Source organism: Elaeis guineensis, chromosome 8, assembly GCF_000442705.2.
Source record: "Elaeis guineensis isolate ETL-2024a chromosome 8, EG11, whole genome shotgun sequence".
In the NCBI taxonomy this organism is placed as follows: Eukaryota; Viridiplantae; Streptophyta; class Magnoliopsida; order Arecales; family Arecaceae; genus Elaeis; species Elaeis guineensis.
In genome coordinates, this window is record NC_026000.2 from 136195827 (window position 1) to 136212320 (window position 16494).

Genomic DNA, 16494 nt, shown 5'->3' on the forward strand with positions numbered 1-16494 from the left:
CTATCACCGACTAGTTTAGAAACAGCAGCAAGACAACAAAAAGATGATTTGCATGAACATGAAGATAGACTCTCCTTGGTGGAAACAAGGATTTTTTCCCCCTCTTCTGATCTAAGTGGTCATTTGTTTGTTCATAATTTAACCGCATGTGATTCAATATAGACTACAATTGGAAATGCTGCAACTAAACATTGCAGTTGCCAAAAATGTCTCTATAATTGAAAATTATAAAAAAAAAAATTGCTAAGAGACATAATCACTTGCAAATTATATTGTAAGTTTACCTCATAGAAATAATAATATTATCATTAATTAACAATAAAGGAAGTAATATTACCATTAATTTATTATCGAATTACTATAACAATAACCAGAAAGGTAACTATGTTATTACAAAATAATTTAATATTATAATAATTAATTATTTATAATCGTAAGTATGTATTCGTAATACAGCAAGCGACCAATCAAAATGGGTGTTGATAGTGGTGCAATGAGCTGCCATGCAAATGGCTAAACTGTTTGCATTAGACATTTTATGGAGTGATCAATTAGACAGAGTCACAATCCATGGTAAACTCAATTTATTTATGCAGCCTGAGCAAAAAAAGCACTGGGAAAAAAATAATACATAGTTTGCATGACTTTCTTGGGAAGGAAAAAGCACCAAGTATTGATCTCGAACCAACCACAGACAAGCTCTCCAACCCTGAGAAGAAGAAATGTCTCTGGTGAGGCTCAGTTTGAACATTATCAATTAAGCTACATGCCCCTAAACAAAAACGAGAGAATGGAAATGGAGCCATCAAAGGCATCTAATAAAAATTGTAATTGAACAAAGAATGCATAACCCTGAATGATTGTTGTGGATGTGCAAAGTCATGTCTCACTCAATTCTTAATCTTCATAGAATTTGGGAACATTAAACATGGTTGATCACATGCACATTGGGCCACCAATAGCGGCTACATAACAACCCTAAAGACATAAATTGGCATGTACACATCCTTGGTTAATTAAAAAATGGAATTAACGGAAGGATTCCAAGATGCACAAATGGAGATTTAAATAAATTGGAACAAGGTCAACTAACTAAGCATACAATTTCAATCTAACATTGTTTCAGAGAAAGAAAGATCAAATGCTTAGCAGGAATATTGAAAATTGTGGAGATCATAATCAATTCATTCAGAATAAAATTGAAATATTTATGAATAAACTAAATTTTGGATGATTTTCTTTTGTAACTTTTCTAGTTAAAAAATTGAGGAAGTAGCATGTTCTGGGAAGAAGCAAAGGTTGGTTCAAGCATCATAGGCAACAAGTCTTGTTCCAATTATTCTGTGATGGCTTCATAAAACTTCGCTTGCTATTCTCTTGTATTAAAACATGCATGCTTGTCACCACTGGGTTTATCAGATCCTTTGCCTAATTCCTCCATGTTATGTGGGAATTTCCCTCCCATTCCGCAACCCTTCTTACAGGTCAGAGCCACCCCACTTAAAGGGTCTGTTAGGATCTATGTTCTGGGTCATTTTTTGTACACTTCACTCTCTTCTCTCGGTTTCCTATTGACAGCATCAAGCATTTCAAACACCATGGTTTCTTTCATAGATTTATGTTGAATATATCTCAAGACTTTAAAGTTAGACAAAAAAACAGAACATTATTAACTAAAGTTAGATGAAAAAAAGAGACAAATATTAACTAACTGCATGAAATGTCAGACTCATTGTTTAGTTTCTATTCCCCATTTGAATGTTGTGCTCCTCCTAGTATTGAAGGTTAAATGCTTACACATAGATGCACGTGAATGCATGCATGCACACGCACATACATATAGATATACATCAGATATTAAAAAAAAAGAGTATCCTAAAAACAATCACCATCTCACCACACGCCAAGCACTTGTCACTATGATGCCATAGGCATATATCATACATGAATCAGGTTCAAAACAAGGAAAGATATCTCATCAAGTCTTCTTTACACACTGTAAATTGTAGACTTTATTTATCACAACATAGGTTTAAAGAGTCTTTCTTCATCTTATTCCTATAGTAATTGTCTACAATATATTATAACCAATATCTGTTCCCTTGTTCTTTTCTAGCTCATGAATCAGTTAAGCAGAATATCCTGTTTCATATGCAATAAATTCTGCAATCAAAATAAATTATGTTACATAACTCTGAGTCTCCATCCATTAAGTAGTCCTTAAAAACTAAATCAAGAAGTACAAATACCGGAAAGAATAATTTTATTAATTAGCTATCACTAAGACTAACAAGCCTCTCCCCACCACTTGAATCAGTTAAGTTACCCACCATGGGTAGAAATTCATACATATCAACAAGTTGATGATTATACATGAAAAAAATCTTTATTGATCAAAAGGACACTCATGGCCTTGCGATACATAAACAAATTTACAGCATGATGTAGCAAATGGCCATGTTTAAGATCAAGAGACCTTCAAGCAAATCTAAAAACTCTGAACAAAAATCTCTATTCCTCAATGTGAATGGCAAAGCCCTTGAAACTATGTAGGTGACAAAAATCAATGGGAAAAAAAGTTCTTATCTTTTTTCCCTTATTTTTGTTTTTAAGCATTCCCTTTGTGTCTTTGCCCAACATTTTGCCCCCAGTGCCAATAAATAAACTAACAGTGCTTCATGCACAAAATATGCACGCCCCCCGCCCCCACCTTCTTGACAATGGAAACAATCATCTTTCCCACATTCTTGTACACAGGATTCAAATATATGATGAATAACCTTCAACTACATGTTGGATACAAATCAACTATGAATAGTAACGATCAGGATTTGGCTTGTTCCTACACGTTCGTACTTAAATTCGGCATATGCCAACAAATTCATCCAAAGAAAGTTGTTTCACCACCCCCCCCCCCCCCGCTTTTTTTTTTTTTTACAAATCCAAATGACTCAACTTATGCAACTTACGTGCAGAAATGCATCCTTGATGCAACAGTTGTGTTTTACAGGCTTCACATATTATTTTAGCCATGTTCAAGATGTTATAGGAATCATAGACTTGACCCAAATCCAAATCATGAGAACATATGGACAAACACAATTTGATATACCTTAGATCATATAGACATGTTAGTGATGAAATAAAAAACACAATTTATTATGAGCGTCATCAATTATTCCTCCAGAATTTATTCAAATGGTTACTAGAACCGTGCTTACCATTAGAGATTGATCAAAAACTCAAATCCAAACCACAAGTATTGACCTAGAAGAATCAAATCGAAACCGCAAGATAACACAGATAAATAAAAATTGACGACCACTAAATTCCACAGAGTTATTGCTCAAAGATGCAAACTTGATCAAATATCATGTTAAGGCCAAGCACAAAGGCTAGGATTTCGAGCGGACCCGGGAGGATCGGAATCAATGGCCGCCGCCGGCGTGCTTCTGCTGGTGTTCGAGGTGGCGGCGCTCCTCGGGGAGTGCGACGAGGTAGGAAAAGATCATGCCGCCGATGCAAACGTGGAAGAGGGGCTCCACGGAGCTGGTCTCGATGTACTTCTCGATGTAGCGGTCCACCGCCTTGTCGGTCGTCTTCTTGATGTGCTCCCACGTGAGTTTCGGCTTCAGGTGCCCCGGAAGATCCCTCACCTTCATCCCCTTTATCTCGTTGTAGAACGCCCTCATCGCCATGGCCGCCCGCTCCGAGCTCCCCGGAACCCTAACCCTACTTCGAGATTCCCCAACGATCGAGAGAAAAATAGACTCGGATAGGTGGAGGTGACTCGGGAGAGTTAAAATGGACACGGTCGCTACCCTTCCTACTGCTTATCTGGCACGTCTGCGTTCAACGTGTAACCCGGGGAAAACTTGGAAAGTTGCTCGCTTGGCATTGCTTTATTTTTTATATTATTTTTTATTTTAAAAATAAAATTATAAAATCAAAATTAAAAAGAAGATAATATTATTTTTATTTTCTACAATATTTTTATTATATTAAAAAAAATTTAAATTTTTAATTTTTAAAATAAAAAAATTTATTTTCAAATCATCATCAACACCACCTCCGTCACATTACCATCATTGTGATAGCCATCGCTATTATCTCCACGCCACCATTAGTGTCGTGGATATAATTATTATCTCTTTAAAATTATTATCCTCACCATAATCACTATAACTTCCGTCTTTATTATTATCATCATCTCCATCGTAAAGTCTACCCATCATTCTATTATTATCATTGCCACAACATCGTCAATGCTCCAATATCCTTGTCATTGCGCCATATCAAATACAACCTTCATTGTCTCTGCCACTACTAACATCACATCTTACAAGATACTTAGATATAAAGATGAATGTGAACAGCCACAAGGCATAGACGAGATAAAATGGAGAGAGAGAAAAAAAAAAAAAAAAACAGAAGGGATCTCAATCTAGAGGAAGTCTTAAAATAAATACCCAAATAGGATGCTCAAAAGTTGAAGATTTACACTATCGAGCTCCTTCCAAAGAGCAAACTAAATACTCGAGAATGACTTAGAGTATCCATGATGCCTCATTGGTCGAGTGAGAAGACTATCGACCAAGATAAGTCGAGAAGTTGGCAAAGATAGACCAACCATGCTAAGCTTGAGCCCGACCAAATAGGATGACATATGGGATTTCCATGATGACCTAGCAAGGGGATCATGAGGCATGGCGGTTATCAGAATATGAAGTGTAGAAAAAAAAAAAAGTTCCAATCACAGAAATCTTTGGAGGAAGTGGAGACCAGCTGTGGACAAGTGTTGACACTAGAAGCTGGTCGGTATCAAACCGTATACACTATTATATATACATGGAGGGGTATACCTTTAATAGAAGACCTTTTGACTCATCAAAGACTTATCATTTATCTTTTATTTTTATTTTTATTTTTGCCTTAACTTTTACTGTTAATTATCCTGCATTATTTATCTTGTTTTATCCTAATTTATCCCTATCTTGTAGTTGCTAGACTAGACATGCAGCCTCAATTACAACCTACCTCCTCTTTTGAAGGTGGTAAAAATACTTGAAGCTCAAGATATTAGGACCCACATTACTAATCTTTTACCTTCATTTGGATTTTTCACACTACTGGCATATCTTTGGACTCATATGATTTGATAGGGATGCATGCGCTATTTCACCTCATAGAGAATCTAGTGCCAATAGGAGAAAAAGATATTTGAGGTTTGGCATTCAAATAAGACAAAGATTGAGCTAAGATAAAGTTGTTAGAGATGGAAAAGAAAATGATAGATTTGAGATTTATGCGTGGAAATGATAGAATTATGATTGTCATTTATACATTCTTTTCAAATAATACAAATTGATAATTGTTATAGAAACTTTTATGTAAAAATAAATAACATTTTATCCACCACTCATGATGCACATGTTGCACTCTGCTGGTAATCAAGAATTGAAAAATAGATAACCTTTTAAAAAGTATTAGCTTGAATAAAGTGTTAATATGCGTGGCCCACGAAATTATTTAACATTGATTTGTTATATTACATTGTTAATCAAGATGATTTTAAATTTTGCTGTAATCAATGAATAACTATGCATTTAGATTTTGGAGGACATGAGATTCTTATTATGTATTTCATGGAAGTCCTAAACCAAAGAGACTTTTTCCCTTGCGCTCATCTATCATGTAGTTTAGTAACATTATAATTTTTTAATAAAAGTTTAGCATGGCTTAAATCTTCGAGAGAAAATGTAAGAGGTGGCAATTAGATCGAGTTGGATCAAATATGAATTGGGTTGAATACATGATAGAGTAAAAAATTATCAACCCAATCTAACATGTTTATTAAACATGTAAAATTCAAGATTTGAACCAACAATTTTATTAAATAGATAACCTAACTTGAGATTTAACGAATTGAATCAAGTTGAAATGGTTTAAATAATTAAGTATCACCGCATATTATAACAATCAAAAAGCTTGGGGAGTATAGTTGGTTTTATATAGTGTTAGGGTATGATTAAGATTGGCATCCAAATCCAAGACAACCTCAAAAATTATTTTTAATATTCTTAGTTATATGCACATGTGGATACATCTGTCCATTGAAGATTTTATATTTTGAAAAATTTAACAAAAATCTCAATTTTGAAAAGATGTAAGGTTGACTAATTTATAATTATTTTCTAGTGCTGGGTATCTCTGCAAAAAATTCTAAAGGCTTACATATAAATTTTTTTTTAAGAATCTGTTTGAATGTTTGGGCACAAAATTCTATAAAATTATTATTCGACTATCATAAATATTAGATGGTAGTCTTAGATTTATATTTATAACTATTCTGAATTATATTTTGAATGGACTGAACCAAATTTTATAGTGAAAAAAAAAATTTAAGTAGATTTTTTTTTCTCCATATAAAATTAAATCGATCTATTTATAATATTATCTAAGATAATTCTAAATATAGACCTAGCACAGTTTATAATTTAATATTTTTAGTGGAATCCCATGGCTCAACCATCCCCAAGAGAAATCTCATTAAAGTTATAATAAAAATATTTAAATATTTCATAAATAAATTTATTTTGGTTTATATATTAAAAATAAAAAAATAAAAAAATAAATTATTTTTATATATTAAAATAATAATATTTTTAAATTTTATATTTTTTATGCATAAATTTTTTTTTTCTTCCTCACGAAAAGATATTCATTGCATCGATGATACCACGTTAAAGTTGTCACAATTCAAACAAAAATTAAAAACCAATGGTTAGCGTGGGATATCAGTTACGAAATCGATGAAATACTCAGCCCTCGTTTATTTAAACACAGACGTTATTGTGATAAATTTGACATGATATTACCGTGCGAACATTTTCTCACAGGCCTTCCCACCCCCCACGACCACCACTGTACACGACGATCCTCCATTTTCCCCAAGATTTCCAGACCACCAGGGTAATAAATTCTCCAGCGGTTGTTGCGGTTCTTGCTGCGAACGTGCATGCGTAATTTCAGCCCAGCAAAAATTGAAAAAATTGCAACTCCGCAACCGTGTATCGACGCGTCCCTTGGACTCAACCTTCCCTCCTTCCCCTCTCTCTCTCCCTTTCCCTTCGTCTCAAGTTCTCAGAAATTATTCCTTTCCCTCGCTAATTTATATTCGAATTCCCCGCTTCTGTCCTTCCCTCCCCGCCTCCCCTCTCCTCTCCCTTTCGCTCTTCGACTCGTCCCTCCCCTTCTTTCCGCGCCCATGGAATCCCGCGTCTCAATTCTCTCCCCTTGCTCATCCGCCCAATCTCGTCCCAAAACCCGGGAGGACGCCGGAGCGGCGGAGGGCCGCAACGCCCGAGAACTAGGCGGCGTCGGAGATCCCATTGCCGCCCAGCCTCTGCGGCGGCGGCCTCTCGGCAAGGGAAAGGGGGTTAGGGTTTCTACCTCCAAGGCCAAAACCGTGCCAAAGGATGCCGCTTCTTCTTCTTGTTCGTCTTCCTCGTCGTCTTCTGCCGCCTCCCGTCCCCGCCAGCTGCAGACGAGAGGGGTGCGCCTGAGGAGCAGATGGCGAAGCCCGTGGGCGTCTCCGGGTGCGCGGCGCGGCGATGATGAGGATCTCCAAGATCTTGCTCTTCCGCTTGGAATGTCTTTCGCCGCTGTGGTTGCTCATGTCCGTTTTTGTTTTCTTAAAAATGTTCCTTCTTCTTTAATTTCACGTATTCTTGACCAAAATCTCAAGAACCGGTTTTGGTTTAATATTTATCGTAAAAAGTGTCTTTTTTCCTTAATATATCATGCCCTTGACCAAAATGCTTGTGATTCAGTTAAATTGAGTATTCGTTTAAAATTATTATCTAAAAAATGATTTTTTCCCCCGAGTGTGTGCTCATGGTTCGGTTGAAATGAGAGTCGAGAAACCAATTATTGCATCGTTCACTGCAGTTATGACTATTACTACGTGAAGAATTGTTCTGCTCCTTTTGAGGGGATCACTTTTAGCTAGACACTACTTCCTTCATAAAGGCAGCATGAATCAAGATTGGACTTTGCAGGTGCTTTACCTTCTCGTCACAGATAGTGTACTTAGATTTGGTCTCAGGGGATGGTTAAATTTAAATGGGCGTAGGAACATGCTAGTCACCAAAGAAAAGGAAATGCTCTTAAACATGTTTTAAGAAATTCCCTTGTGAAGCCTGCGTGTTTTCTTTCAATGAGGAATTTTTTTGTTCTCACACCTTACTGTTTGTTTGATACTTGGTTGCTGCATGGGTTGGAAAACATATGATTTTTGGTACCCACATAAACTTTGTTTCATTATTGGGCCATCGCTGGATGTCATTGCAACTGAATGCTTTTGTATACCACTTAAGAAAGGGAAAACTAATCATAACAAGCATGAACCTGATACTAGGGTTTGGTTTTATAAACTCATGTTCCTATCCTGTCGAGGCTAGCATACATGAATCCATTTTGTAATTTTCATTACTATTATAGGTCTTCTGTTCTCATTTTTAACCATTCAATTTTGAATGCAATTCCTTCTCCTTATATGTTCTTCATTGTTCTTTGTCTCTCAATCTTATACCATTTGAGTGAACAATGGATCATTTATTTTATAAGTAGTAAGATCGGCATTTAGGGCTTCCTATCTTCTAGGATGCGATGTTTTCTGATTCTTTTTATTTGTCTCTAATTTCTTTACTTTTGAGTGTTTGATTGCTGATGATACTGATGTTTTGTTCAGGTTTTGGATGGGAAGACTGCCTTAGGGGACAGGATACCAGTAGATCGACTTTCCATGGTACCCTATTCAAATGTTTATATCTGGCATACAAATAGAATATGCAGTGAGAATATTGTATTACTGTCTGACATATATTAATGGTTTGCAGATCTGCACTTCAGCAGTGAAAGCATCTGTAACAAATGTAAGTCTGGATCATAACTGATAATTGTCTTTAGTTGTCAGTTTCAAGTTCTTTCAGGTTGTTCATAAGCAATACTATGCTGGGTTTTAATTCATGTTATGCTTGTGGTTTTCTGGTTTTTGAGTAGATATATGGTGACAGATTTGAATGTTTCTTGAGAAACTTTGAAAAATCATTTGGCAGCACTTTGAAGACCCTTCGGCTAATTAATGAAACATCCACTATTGAGCAAGGAAATACTAGTAGTTCACTTATCAATAGCAGCTGTGATAGTGCACCTATCTTGGATATTCCTGAAGCCCCCAACACCATTGAAGAGTTTCAAGAGAATCCATCATTGAATTCCATGAATCAACTTGTTCTTCACGGGCATATAACTCAGCAGCTTGCCCATGTTTCTCATGGAGTGGCCAATCCTGGACTAAATCAATCCATTCTGAATACATTTGAGAGATCTATTATGGAAAAGACTCGCTCAAATGATCTCAAGGCAGTTGAGTTAGGTCTAATAATGAAAAAATTGCAAATGAAGCAATCTCAGTTAGCTCTCAATTCCTATGCAAATTTGTTAGAGAAGATAAAGATATGCATGGGTATCTCAAAAGCTTCCTTCAAAGAAGAGAAACTAAGGAATCAGATCCAGGATATGAAGCATGCAGAACTCCTCAAAAGGTGCATAGACCTTCTTGTCACTGGCTTAATTATCATGTCTGGCTTCCTTTTATATGGAGCATCCATCTATTCATACCAACGCATCACGGAGGCAACATCAGCCTGCACATCCACCTTTAAAGTATGTTTTCTTTTATTTTTAAGTTCTAACCTTCCATACACATGCAAGCTGTTATATCTGGAGATATAAGAGTTGTCAACATTTTTTTTTCAGGAGTCTAGATCTTGGTGGATCCCAAAGCCAGTGGCATCTTTCAGTTCAGGCTGGCTTATGCTGAGATGTCACTTTGTAGCCCTAACCCGTATGTCATTTGGCATATTGATGATTTTGGCAATTGCTTACTTGCTTTTCCAACGTTCAGCAATGTCTGGGCCAACTATGCCTGTGACATTCATTCTCCTGTTGTTAGGAGGTGTTTGTGGTTTTGCTGGAAAGTTTTGTGTTGACACATTAGGGGGAAATGGTTATTGCTGGCTTTTGTATTGGGAGGTTCTCTGTCTGCTTCATTTCTTTGCCAGTGTGTTCCCATCCACTTTTTACCATATTCTTTATGGCCCTGTTTCTGTGTCTCAAGGAGCTAAGGTGATCAGGCTACCATACTGGATCAGGCGATACACATTCTATGGGATCCTGTTACTGGTTCTTCCCACGTTGTCCGGTTTGTTGCCTTTTGCATCTATTCATGACTGGAAGGATCACTTCTCTGAGAAGATCATGCTTTGGAGTTTGGGAAATGAGTCTGAAGTTTGAAGAATATCAGAGATGGATTTATGGGCCTGAGTTATTTTTCCTGTCTAATTGTTGGCTGCTGCTTCACCTGGGTTTTATAAGCTTTCAGCTAGATGGTGTTTGCTAGTGGTGAAAACCTTAATATGACGGTCATTGTTCATATACTATTTATCAGAAATAAGTTCAAGTTTTTCATGTATTTTTCTTTATGGTACATTGAGTTGTACTTTTGTTGTATTCTTAATGTATAACTGATGCTGGCATTTTTTATCTTGAGAAATTCTGTAGGCTTTTTCAGTATGACATCTGTAGATTGGCCAATTGTAGCTTGGAGTCTTTGGACTGCGGATATTATGCAAGCACATTATTGATTTTACTCTAGTTGTTGCCAGGAATAGACACTACTGAGGTGAGAAGAATAAAGTCAAACTGTAATAGATGGTATTTTACTGAACTTGCACTTTATGCTCATCTTTTGATATTTTGGGTACTGCATTGGAAATTTGATTATGAAAATGACATTTGATAGTTTAGAATGAAATTGAGCATTATAGTACGTAGTCATGCAACATGCTAAAATAGATGCACAGTATGAACTGATTTCAAATGAATTGATTTAAATTTTGTATGGTCTACTAAGATAAAATGAGTAGTTTGAATTTTTATATAAACTTTGTCCAGATAGTTCTCCTGAACTAATTCTATATTGATTATTTTTTATTTCATGATTAACCATTCTATATCACAATCAAGGATTCAAAAACTGGTGTCTGTACCTATGCTGATTGTTGCTGGGACTCGTGTCATGAGTTTTGTGCTGTCCCAACAGGGAAAAGGTGTCTTCTGACCTTTAACCCCAAGATTGGCAGGTGCCTGTCCAACACCTATCAGTTTGGAACAGTGAATCAGTGCCAGGGGGTCCTAGATGCTGGTTCTGTGTCAGACTGGCATGGACATCTGTTACATCCTCGGTCAAAGTGTGTCTAAAGTTAAATTATACAAATTAATGATAGCAAAATTCTACTCCATCTTAAGCAAATTCAAGCATGGTTTAGATTTGAAAAATTTCAAAACTCAAGATGGAATCAGTAATCATAAACAATTGTTCCAGATGAGTCAACTTAGAAAGTGAGACCAGTTATGACAAGTTTTGAATTGGACATAAAATAAAGAAGAATGTTCATGTAGGAAACACTTAACAATCATTCATATTGAAATTCATGTCAAGATCTATGTGATCTCCAAGCATAATCTTCTTCTTCCTTTTAGTTCAGGTAGGGGGCAAGGTATATCGCTGTTCAGGGAGTGATTTTGTGGAATCAGGAATATAACAAGGAAATGGAACTTTGCTTTAACATTTTTGCTATTTCATGCGAAATTGCTTCTGCATGTATGTGGGAGTAACAGCTATAAAGAGAGTGATTTGGTGTTGCTACTGCAATTCTTGTCGAAACTTAGGATGTGTTTGGCATCATTATCAATTTGTGATTTTAAAACCTGAAAGTGAAACTCTGTTTCTGTTTTTTTTTTTTCTAAAATTTTAAGAACATGTTTGTGTAGGCAATAGCTTTGAAAAACATAAATTCTATAAAAGGTGGTGGTGGCAGCTGGCAGTGGCAGCGGTGACAAGGGGTCCAGGCAGTTGCAGTGGCGGCGGTGATAAGGGGTACAGGCAGTTGCAGTGGCGGCGGTGATGAGGTGATGGTTGCAGGGGCGGTGGTGGCATTGGCGACACGATAAAAGAGAATATGTCTCTCCTTTCAGAACAAGTGAAAGCCATTTTTTAATAGCTTTCACTTTTTCAAAACCAAATTGAGTATTTTAAATATTAAAAATAATAACTGTTCTATCAAGCAGGGTTTTTGCCTCAGTTTTTTTTTTTTTTTTTTTTTAAATGCTGAAAATCAAAAACTGCAGTGGTACTCCACAAGGCCTTAAGATTCAAGATCTTAGTAAGTACAAATATAGTGAAGCAGGCTATAATTCTGTATTTGTAACATAAATACTGAGATAACATCAATTCACCAATCCTGTGGACTTGGCTAATGCATTGTTCTGCCGAAAATCATTTGTCTTTCTGCATCAGAAATCTTTCTTTCCAGTTTTGCCATTAGCAATGTTGTACAGAGATGTAATTCCTGATGTTGTTGGCATTCTAATATGTAAGAGGTGGCTCAAGTTGAGCAACATATTTTCTTTTCTGATTTCAAGTTCTCAATGCATTTATAGATTATATGCTGATCCATATATCAGCATCATATGGATAGCATAAGGCTTCTGCAGGTTAAATTTAATGCCAATTTGAAGTTTTAGAAATAAACCAGCAAATGTTAACCTGTAATTAACCAAGGTTTCCTGAACCAATATCGGGTGGTACTGGTCAAGAAGTAGGTTGGTATGGTATGACAATTGATGAGAAACAAGAGGAAGAATGCAGTGGGATGGTCGTTCTCCTCTGTTTTAGCTTGTGATGGCCCCGGAACTGGCGGGAACTGGTCTGAATTGAGCCAAGCTGAGGTTCAAGCTGATTCCTATCTTGTCCTGAACTGAAGTCAGGAATGGTCCCGGTTCTGCACTGGTTTGGTTCGCCATGCCCTGAATCAGGTGTTTTGGGATTGCTCTTCCTTATTAACAAATGCAATTTTTATGTTTCAGGATGTTGCACAAAAGTATAGAAGGCACACTTTGTTTGTGTTCTTTCAGTAAATGGCATTGTGATCATCTGATGTAACCCTCCTTAGCAACCTCTAGTGGACTCGTAAACTATGAGGGTTGTAATCTTGGAACCCGCAATTGATATATCAGTTCATTTTCACTGCACAATCTCAAAAAATATCAAGCTTTTTTACCCTCTTCATCTCTGCTGAGTTGATGCTTTTGTGCACATATTGAGCATTTGATGTTCACATGGAACTTGATCACAAGTCTGGCGAACAATTTATGTTTTTGATATAGCAGAAGTGGGAAGGATCTTATAGGTGGTGGTTGTAAATCCCGATCTGCACTTATGAAGTTACTTAAAGTCTTAGTTTTTGGCATACTAATATTCCTGAGCCCTTGCATTTTTTTCATCTTTGTGTGTTATTCTGATAAAATTGCACCCTTGCATTTTGGGCTGATATAAAAGGTAACTAGAGCTTCCATGATTTTGACTTGACTAATTTTCCCTTGGTTTCGACTTTTCAATGACATCTGTTTTCACTTTTATATGTTTTTATGGTTGATATGCAGGGTGATTCGAAATTTTGGACACTCTTTGGCTCACTTCTGCTGCCAGAGTCTGGTCACCAGCTTGGCTGAACCCGAGGGCAGTGTGCCGCTGGCTGTTCCTGATGGTAGGAGCTTGAAATGTTAGCTGTGAAGTGGTAGGACTCCTATCAGCAGCATCTTCTGCATGGTAATTATGCTGCTTGGTAACATGGGACATTTAGGGGCTTACCTTATTCACAGATAGGCCTCTCACATAGGGAAGGTTGACTTCAATGTGATAAGAGATAGCAGAGTGTTATAACAGGCCAGCAGTTTCTACAATTTGGTGGAGAAGACCAGGCTCTAGATAGGAAGTAAAGTTCTGATTAGCATGGCACAACACAATATATAATGCCTTATTGGCACATGGTACTGGCATGATACCAGCTATTTGTTGGTACTCGGGGTGTTCTCCTGCTAGCGCATGCCAAGCATGGGCACTGATAGCAGAACACAAGAGGTACGAGTGCCAGTGCTAGGCCAACAAAACACATAAAAAATGCTTTTCTGAGAGTGGTTGGATCATCAAAATTCAAGAACATCAATTATCTAATTTCTACTTGGTACTTGTGTTGAGTATCCATTTCTTACTTGATCACTAGCATTCTACTTAACATTATTGCGATATCATATAGGATCTTTGAGTTCTTTTAGTGAAGGCTTGTCCACATGCTCGGCTGCAAATCTGTGTTACATTATCAGGATTTTCTAAGTGCTAGATAATTCTAGATTAGACATAGTGGATTTGATTTCGAATTTACCTAGAATATTAATGCTGATTGTGAAATCTAATGAATTGTCACAACATGGTTTGCATGTTGAATATTGCCTCTGACGCAGTGGAGGAATACTACTTCAAGTGGAATACCATGAATACAAAGGGTTGGTATTATGACAAAATTATTTCTTGCAGTCATAGTGTCTGACATGCTGATCATTCTTAAAAAAAAATAATTTTATCCCTTCTTACTCTTCCTTCTGCTGCTTTCTCTTCTTAATGGTATTAAACAATCAATTGCTCTTTGAAGGTGGTTTTGGGCTGTTTATTTTGCCAGCAAGTATGCCTGCTGGAAGAGTACATGCTTATGGTCCTTCATAGATCACACCTAGCGAGTCCCCTCGCAGTCCTAAGAGCTTGCTTTGCTGGAGCACTGACTCATGTGAAAATAACAACCAGCATGTCTTATTGAGCATGCAATGGAGATAACTGATGTACCTGGAAGTTTTAAGGTATTTTTTCTTGAAGTTTAGCTTTTCATCTTACCTTGTGTAATTATTTTGACAAACTTTTGAGGAAAAAAAAATCACATCACTTTTCCTCTAACATCCTGTAATATATATCATGACTTTTAAACTATACTAGATTAAACTTCAATAGTAGATCCAGTTTCATAATATTAATGAATATGATAGAAAACAAACAGACATTTCACAAGCTGATATCTGTATACTTTGTATCATCATTATGTAAAGATCTCTCTCCATGCCCTTGAGCTTTTTTGTATTTTATTTTTCATGGACCTCTGGAGTGTTTTATTACTTCTTTGATGCATACCAAAGATTGGTATATTTGATGTAAATGCTTCCAAGTGCACAACAAGATTTGTTCCATGATCTTTTTGCTTCAGAATGGAAAGTTTTCAGAAACTCATTTTCCACAACATGTTATGTCACCATTTGTGGTTTATGATTTACTTATATTTGGAGATGTGTATTTTACATGGCCTTTGCAGATATTACACTTGATCTTAGCCAAAAGGCTGAGAAAGGTTATTTTACATTGGCCTTTATGGATGAAAAGTTTCAATTAAGGTAGTTTGTCCACTAATAGATCATCTATTAGCCAATTGCCGATGCCTTCTCACCTGAATAACCAAAATAACTAATGAAAACTCTCTATGCCTGGCTTCAGACAGTTCACCTTTATATAGGATGTCAAATGGATGGTTTACATGCTGAAGAACTTGTGTTTGATGATGCTTGAAACCATTTTGTCTGTTAGAGATATATTATACATGTACAGGTGATATATAATTGACTACTTATTGTTGATTTCAATCAAATATCTAACTGTTGGTCAGTTTTTTCATCAAAACTTGGATTATGCCTTTTAAGCTCTCCTTTTTGTCCTCCTGAAGAACTCGAGACATTTTATTGCTCTTTGCAGGTGGATGTGGTCTGTTTAATAGCGGATGAAGTAGAAGCTGGTGAACCCTTCAGGTCCTGCTGCATCAACCATTGAGCTTTTGCTCCCAGTGGAACAATGGGGGTGGTCCACCTGCACAGGGCACACAGAGTAAATTCACTAGCAGCCTCAGAAGCCTATGCACCCAAAGCACCAGCACATGCAATAAAGCAGCTTGCCATTAATTTGGTGGACAGCTGTATTATTCATGTTCTAACCTTTACTTTCCCTTCTCTTTTTCCTTATAAACATTATCTTCCATCCCAAAAATCATTTTTGAAAGGAACTTATAGCTTTTATATAGGATCCTATTTAATCTTTTTAGCAGGTGGTTGTTTCGTTAATCTTAGATGCAATGTCTTTAGTTATCAAATATGATCATGTGTTATTGCTCCTGTGCATGGTCTACCATCTCATTTTGCTGAGTGCGACATTTTATTCTTAACTTCGAGATTGCTAAACATCTGATCTGTTTGATCGTCTCCAAGCCCCATTGCCCACGGTGATCTGCTTTACAATTCACATGCTATGAGCTATGAAGACAAACTAATAATCCACTGTCCCCAAAAGCCACAACACCAGCAGCTGGAGTAAATGACAGAGTTTCCCCACCTATTTCCCCATTTTTCAGAGTAGGGTGTCTGTTTTAAGGCTCTTTTTTGAGGTGTCCAATTTTTTCCCCCCTTGTCTAATCCATTCTCCTTTTTTCCTCTTCTCTTTGG

At 36.7% G+C, this 16494-nt stretch overlaps 2 protein-coding genes across 16 annotated transcripts; one reads left to right on the plus strand and one right to left on the minus strand.

Annotated features, from left to right (window-relative positions):
* Positions 1-479: 479 nt before the first annotated feature.
* Positions 480-3801, minus strand: LOC105049390 (uncharacterized). The gene is made up of 2 exons (XM_010929014.2): positions 3414-3801; positions 480-709 (listed from the first exon to the last, which is right to left on the minus strand). The coding sequence occupies exon 1, from the start codon at positions 3696-3698 to the stop codon at positions 3429-3431; it is 270 nt and encodes an 89-aa protein (XP_010927316.1). The 5' UTR covers positions 3699-3801; the 3' UTR covers positions 480-709; positions 3414-3428.
* A 3060-nt stretch (positions 3802-6861) lies between these two features.
* Positions 6862-16167, plus strand: LOC105049391 (protein CPR-5). Of its 15 annotated transcripts, none has more exons than XM_073262004.1 (8): positions 6862-7678; positions 8753-8809; positions 8901-8936; positions 9064-9729; positions 9823-13735; positions 14428-14469; positions 14616-14817; positions 15755-16167. In XM_073262004.1, the coding sequence occupies exons 1-5, from the start codon at positions 7019-7021 to the stop codon at positions 10357-10359; spliced, it is 1956 nt and encodes a 651-aa protein (XP_073118105.1). In that variant the 5' UTR covers positions 6862-7018; the 3' UTR covers positions 10360-13735; positions 14428-14469; positions 14616-14817; positions 15755-16167. The 15 variants fall into 15 exon arrangements, with proteins under 15 accessions (XP_073118105.1, XP_073118108.1, XP_073118111.1 ...); XM_073262007.1 differs by having other exon boundaries at positions 14643-14817; XM_073262010.1 differs by having other exon boundaries at positions 9823-13703.
* Positions 16168-16494: the final 327 nt, after the last annotated feature.